The 6490-nt window shown below is 67.6% G+C and overlaps 2 protein-coding genes across 2 annotated transcripts; one reads left to right on the forward strand and one right to left on the reverse strand.

Moving 5' to 3' along the window:
* Positions 1 to 1573: 1573 nt before the first annotated feature.
* Positions 1574 to 2780, reverse strand: MNEG_12715 (Putative ribosome biogeneis protein; the record flags this gene model as incomplete). The annotated part of the gene is made up of 2 exons (XM_014038812.1): positions 1574 to 2032; positions 2181 to 2780. 2 exons carry the CDS (start codon positions 2778 to 2780, stop codon positions 1574 to 1576), a joined length of 1059 nt encoding a protein of 352 aa, XP_013894266.1.
* Positions 2781 to 4404: 1624 nt separating this feature from the next.
* On the forward strand, positions 4405 to 6190 carry MNEG_12716 (hypothetical protein; the record flags this gene model as incomplete). Its single annotated transcript, XM_014038813.1, has 5 exons — positions 4405 to 4524; positions 4747 to 4824; positions 5183 to 5253; positions 5607 to 5752; positions 6186 to 6190. The coding sequence occupies 5 exons, from the start codon at positions 4405 to 4407 to the stop codon at positions 6188 to 6190; spliced, it is 420 nt and encodes a 139-aa protein (XP_013894267.1).
* Between the last annotated feature and the right edge of the window lie 300 nt (positions 6191 to 6490).

Raw genomic sequence — 6490 nt, forward strand, 5'->3', positions numbered from 1 at the left:
CCCCTGCGCCGTCCCACCCCACCTCAGGAGCAGCTGTCTGACAAGTACAGCAAGTTCGACCCCGCCAGCGGCGACCCCACCCACGACAAGGACGGGGCCGAGCTCGAGGGCAAGGTGACCCGGGGCCCCACCTACAGCAGCCGCCCTGAACTCACGGCCAGGCAGAGATCTGATCCATCCCCCCCCCAAACACGCACATAAACGCACACCCACACATAAACACACACACACACATAAACACACTTACACACACACACACAGGCGCGTGACAAGGCCCGCAAGGACATGGAGAAGGCGCGGAAGCTGCGGGAGCCCCTGGTCAAGAAGGCGGCGGAGGACGCCAATTTCCTGGAGAAGCTGCGCGCGGAGGTGGAGGAGCTGGCGCGGCAGCTGGCCGCGCTGGGATGACTCAGTGCGGGGTCGGTTGCGCGGGCCCAGGATCCGTAGATGCTGGCTGATCGCGGCGCCGGCGCGCTCGGCGGCGGAGGCGGCGGGCCCGCGGCGTCGCCGCGCAGGAGGCGGTCGCTCGCTGCTGACCGCCAGTGTGGCAGCAGCAGCGACGTTTCAACCCTGTAGCAGAGGCGGCAACGGCGGCGCGTGCCGCGGCGGCAGCAACAGCACCCGCGGCGGGCCGCCATGCTGCAGCTGGCAGGGCCTCGTGTGACGAGGCGCCGCAGCCGCAGCTGCTCTAGGCGGCCGGCGTTGCTCGTGTGGCGGCGCCGGCGCCGGGCAGCAGCAGCAAACTGCCGTGCGCTGCCGTCAGCGCAGCGCCTGCGGCAGTGCACGCTGCTCGGCCGCGGTGCGTGGGCCGCCCGAAGCAGCTGCGGACCGGGGCGCCACGTGGCCGCACACGCAGCGCCGGCCTGGCGCGGCAACGGCGGCAGCAGCAGCGCCGCCGCGGCCTCGGCCTCCACGTTGTCTGGGGTTGGCAGGTCGCTGTGCCTTTTTGGCAGCTTTGGCATTCGCGCGCGCGCGCGCGTGCGCCCGCGGGCGCGAGCAAGCGGGTTGCCGCGGTGCAGCAGTTGATAGGAAACCCCCGGTCATCTCTCGTCACTTGTATTCCATTTGCTTGGGCGCTCACAGCTTTGCGGCCTGCGTCGCCGCTGCTTGCGTGGCTGCTCTGTGCAGGCGGCTCGCCGCTCCTCTTCGTCTCAGCGTGTGTAACTTGGTGCCCCATCAGCAGGCTGGCATCCCCGCTTTGCCCCAACAATTTTCACAAAGTGGAACACACAGAGACGAGCCGAACAGTCCGCAGGAACACCATTTACAGAGGGCAGGGTTTGGATACTCCCGGCGTGGGAGCGCGGGGCTTCGCGGCGGCTGGTGTCTTGGCCTTGTGATGGAAAACGACGAGGGTCTCGAGCGCCAAGGAAACGCGTGCGGCTGCCATCCACGGCCGATCCGAGGAAGAAGCCCCAGTACAGCAAACCAGGGGCGATGGCAGCTGACAACAACAGCTGTGAAACAAAGAGGGAAAATCGAGCATCTGATTCAACAAACCAGACAGTGTCGCAGGGAGGGGCGCCCGCGCGGCACACGGCCACGGCCGCGCCGCGCGGGCGCCGGCATTAGTCTACCGCCGCCGCCCGCCGTGCGCCGGCTTGGGCTGCCGCCCCTTCGCCGCCGCCGCTGCCGCCGCAGCCTTGCGCTTCGGCGCCGCCGCCTGCTGCTGCCCCTTCCCCTTCGAAGCCTTGCTGGGCGCCGCCTCCTCCTCCTCCTCGCCACCCTCCTCCATATCCTCGTCTTCCTCGCCCTCCGCCGCCCCGCCCTCGCCGCCGCCGCCGCCCTCGATCCGCACCGGCTTATCAGGAAGCGTCTGGTAAATTGGCAGCGCCACGCTCTCGCCGGTCTTTATGTACACAGCCTGCACGTTTGACCACTTCTTGGGCACCTTGGCGACCGCGCCCGCCAGCGCGGCAAGCACATTCTCCGCCGCCGCCGCCGCGCCCATGCCCTCGCGCGCGGCGCGCAGCGTCACGCACGAGCCGGCCGGGGGCGCCATGAACGTGCTGCGCTCGACGACGCGCGCCACCTGCTCAGGGTGAGAAGTAGAAGGAGCGAGAGTGAGAGAGACCCATGCTGACTCGTCACGCTGCTAAAGCCCTCGCTGCAAGCGCAGCCGCGTCGGATTGAGATGTAGGAGAGGGGTGTGTGGGATGAGCCCGACGGCCCCGCCGCACCTGCTCCGGGAAGTTTGCCGCGCGGATGTCGATCGGGATCGGCTGCTTCCGCTTCTTGAAGAAGGACTTGCCGATGAGCTTCGGGAGCGACGGCAGCACGCGCTCGTCCGCCAGGAACAGGTCGTAGCTTCCGCACAGCTGCCGCTTCGCCTCGTGCGACTCGTACTTGGTGCGCAGCTTCGACAGCCCTATGATCTTCGAGACGCCGCCCTTGGACGTGAACTTGGCCAGGCGGGCCTTGGCGGCCTTGTGGCCCTCTCCGCCCTTTGAGTCCTTCACAAACAGGCAAACCTCCGCGCCCTCCGTCTTGAATAGAGGATGTGGGATCGGGATGCGGACGGGCTTGAGCTTTTTGGGGCCGCCCGGGTGGGGGCTGCGCTTGAGGGCGATGGTGAGGTATATGATCTCGTCCTCGTCGAAGAGCTGGGTGGAGGCCGCCTTGGCACGCTGGTCCGCGACGTGCTTGAGCAGCGACGCGACCGCGCGGTCGACCTGGTCGCGCTTGAGGCCGGGCAGCTGCTGCGCAGCCGACGCGGCCGCGGCCGCGGTGGCCGACGCGGGCGCGGGCGCGGACGAGGACGCGACGGCGGGGCCCGCCATGGGGGCGGTGGAGGCTGGGGGCCGCGGCGTGGCTGCTGCTGCTGTTCCGCTGGGAGCCTGGCGGCTTGATGCGCGCGGCGCCGTTGGTTCAGCCGTGCAGGCGGCGGCGGTGCGGCGGCTGCGTCAAGCGGCACGGCGATGGGACGCGACGGCTTGCTGTGGCAACGAGCTTTGTAGAGACAAACCAATTTTGGAGCCTCTATCAACGCAATCCACGCGCTACAGAGGCCTGTCGCAGCAGCTCGCGATGGACAATTTGTGCCCAGCGGTGTGGTGAAGCAGTTTGTAACATATGCGCGTGTATGCAACCAAGACGTCAGCGAGTCCCTTCCTTTGCGTCAAAACAAGAACAACCAGTGCTGAGGTTTCGGCAGTCACCCGTTGCAATGCAAGCTGATCAGTGAACCGACTGGGACCAACCCAACATCATCAGATGTCATATACGGTGTATGTATGTGGAAGCCGAAATATGCTGGGCCATCTGCGCACCTCAGCACTGGGTGCTCGTGCGCATCAGCAATGTGAAGGCCCCGTACATTGGCCCAGCAGGCAAATAATCGTGGGCTACAGCCACCATACAGCTCGCTCACATGCGCCTACCTGCCGTCGTGCTACAGCGCCGTCGCCTGCAGCATCAGCTCGCCGCTCTGCGCGCCACCCGAGCTCTATCGCCGCCGCAGCAGCCCCAGCTGAGCAGCAGGAGCAACAGCAGCAGGCGCAGCAGCAACAGCAGCCACAAGGCGCCGTGCTGGAGCGCTTCTTGGCGTTTCTAATCGCCAATGGAGTGCAAGGCATTGGCGCCGCTGACAGCAAGGTCGCATTATATGAGGAGGACGACGGGGAGCGCGGGCTGTGCTGCGTGCAGGTGCGCCCGCGGCGCTTTTCAACACATCTGCTGACATGGTCTATCAATATAGCAATGTCAAGGCTCATCCGTCAAGGGCGCATCGGGCTCGCATCCGCGCCGCGAGTGCGGACCTCGCTCAACTGTGGGTCGCAGCACTCACACCACCTGACCTCGTCACCACGGCCCATCCGCCCGCTTACTGCCTCTTTAAACCCCCGCTGCGGCCCCCGCCCCCAGCCCCTCGCCGCCGGCGAGGCCTTCCTGCGCGTGCCGCTGCGGCTGGCCATAACTGATGCGGTCGACGACCCGCAGCTGCTCGCGGCGCTGCCCGGCGGCGGGCGGCTGTGGCAGGACCGGCTGGCGGGGAAGCTGCTGGCCATCGCGGCGCAGGGGGCGGACAGCCCGTGGCACCCTTACATACAGGTGCGCGGGATGGGCTGTTCGCATACGTTTTTAAATACGTTTTTGTTGGATGCTCATACACACAGCGGTCGCAACTGACGGCGAGCGTGCTTGTGAGCGGGAGGGCGTGCGAGCTCGGCTGCATGCGAGTGCGTGCGTCGAGCAAGAGTCGACGGCCCGCCGCATGGCTGCCGCCCGTCGCGCCGTGCCCGGCAAAAGCGCCGGCGCCCACCACGCTGCTGGAGACAAACCTCGTCCGCGTGCCGCACGTCTGCATGCGCATGCGCGCAGGCGCTGCCGCAGCATGTGCCGAGCGCTCTCGACGCGTTTGCGGAAGTCCCAGGGGCGGTTGAGGCAGTTGAGTACCCGCCGGCCATGGGGCGACTCGCGGCGCACCCGGCGCTCATGAGGGCAAAGTGGTCGGAAGCGTGCGGCCGCGACGGCGGCGCGGCGATCGGCGGCGCGACGCTGGAGCGCTTCAGATGGGCGCACACGGTGAGCAAAGGGCCGGGGGCCGCGGCGGCACGGGTGCGGCTGTCGAGGCGCGAAGCTGCTCGCGCCGGACACGGACATGTGCCGTTCCAAACCCTCCCTGCGGCCATGCAATTCCCCACCCCCCCCTCTTCCACCACCACCACCGTCTGCCCGGCTTGCAACACCTCCCAAATGCATTTCCCCTCACTCTCCAGCCCCGCCCCCTCCCCCCTGCGACCGCAGTGTGTGATGTCTCGGACCTTTGGCAACGCTGCGCCTGGCGGGGGCATCGGCGTGCGCATGATGGTGCCCCTGATTGATGTGAGTTGCCCCGCTCGTTGCCCCTGCGGTCAACCAAGGCACGTTGCGGGGCCCGAAGCATTTCTGCTGGCAGCAGGCAGTTCAGAGGGCAGCATGCAGTCCGCAATGGCAGCTGGCAGTCCACAGGGGCGCGTGTGGAAAGGGGCATGCTTCTGACTGCTCTCAGTGGCAGAGGCCCCCTGACAATGCCGCGCTGCATGGGCGCGTCGATTTTCTGCGCCCGCCCAAGCCGGGAGCGCGACTCGCGGCCCAGCCCGGGACGATGTCTTCTCCGGCCCGCGCACCCTGCTCTCTGCAACCGTCCAGCCGGCCTCACGCACGCGCTGCCACGGCGCGGCCCCCTGCCGTTACCCCCCAGATGCTCAACCACGCGGGCGACCGCACAGCCGGGCTGCTGACCGATGAGTCATTCGCATGCGACAACGTCAGGTGCGGCGGCGGCCCCGGCCTCGGCTGGCTGTCGCGAGCGTCTCACTGTTGATATCGGCTTTGCCACCGGACGGGCGCCGCACATGGTTTGGACGAGCAGCGGAAGCTGTTCGGCCTCGAAGCTGCGCCCGCGAAGCTCTCTGCAGCGCCTGCCGGCCACAGCTGAGGGGCCCTTTGCTGGGGGTTGCGGGATGCTGATACACGGCGGCGGCGCAGCGGGGCAGGTGCACCCTGCATCGTACGAGGGTGCTCTTAATTTTAAGATCGACCCTATTTGCAATTAATCCAGAACAGCTCGTGCTATCATCAACATGTGACAGAAAGTCCGCTCAACGGCAAATTCTGCGCCGCAGGTGGGACGTTGTCGCGCCCGGCAGCCCCTCCAACGCCACCGGCGGCTGGGAGATGGCCGTCAGCGCGAAGCGCGACGTGGCAGAGGGCGAACCACTCCTGCTGAGCTACTTTGAGGGGTCCAACGACGAGTTCCTGCTTCATTACGGTGCGCTCGTCGAGCGGCGCCGAATTTTCCGGAGGTACCCCCCGTGTGTGCGCCGTGTCGGCCGTGGGCGTGGACGGGGGCGCACGACGGGACTCGCCTGCTCAACAGGGGCGCCTTATCCCCCCCTTAGCCGGCCTCTGCGGCGTGCGCGCGGCCGCTGCTCGCAAAACGCCACCATGCGGCTCTCGTGGCAGCACGCCCTGCCTGCCGCCCTCAACCCCAGCTGTGCCCTTTCTACGCACCCCAAACGCTCCCAACCCCTGCCAACCACCCGCCGCGCCTCTTGTCTCCTCAATCCCACCTCCATCGCGCCCTATTTCCTCCAGGCTTTGTGCCGCCATGCAACCCCCATGACGAGGTCGAGCTGGCCCCCAGCCTGCAGGAGGCTCTGGAGGAGCTCTGGCGCCACGAGGCCGCGGCGCGCATGCAGCAGGGTGAGCTCGTGGCTGGGTGCAGTGTGTGTGTGTGTGTGTGTGTGTGTGTGTGTTTGCGTTCCGGGGGGAGGGGCGCATGGCCGGGTGCTGTTGATGGGCGCGTGGGCGGGCGGGCTGCCTGGGCAGAGGTTGCGGGGTTGGTTGGGGGATTGAGCCTGGGGCAGAGGGTCACAGCTCGGCTCTCCCCGGGATCGGGCCACTGCCACACCAATGCGGCCCGGCCCCCAGTAGCGCCGCTCGGCGCGTCGGGGGGGATGCAGCCCTGTTGGTCTGGTTGTCCAGCGCGCCGGACCCCATCCCACCG

Source organism: Monoraphidium neglectum, assembly GCF_000611645.1.
Source record: "Monoraphidium neglectum strain SAG 48.87 unplaced genomic scaffold scaffold03394, whole genome shotgun sequence".
In the NCBI taxonomy this organism is placed as follows: domain Eukaryota; kingdom Viridiplantae; phylum Chlorophyta; class Chlorophyceae; order Sphaeropleales; family Selenastraceae; genus Monoraphidium; species Monoraphidium neglectum.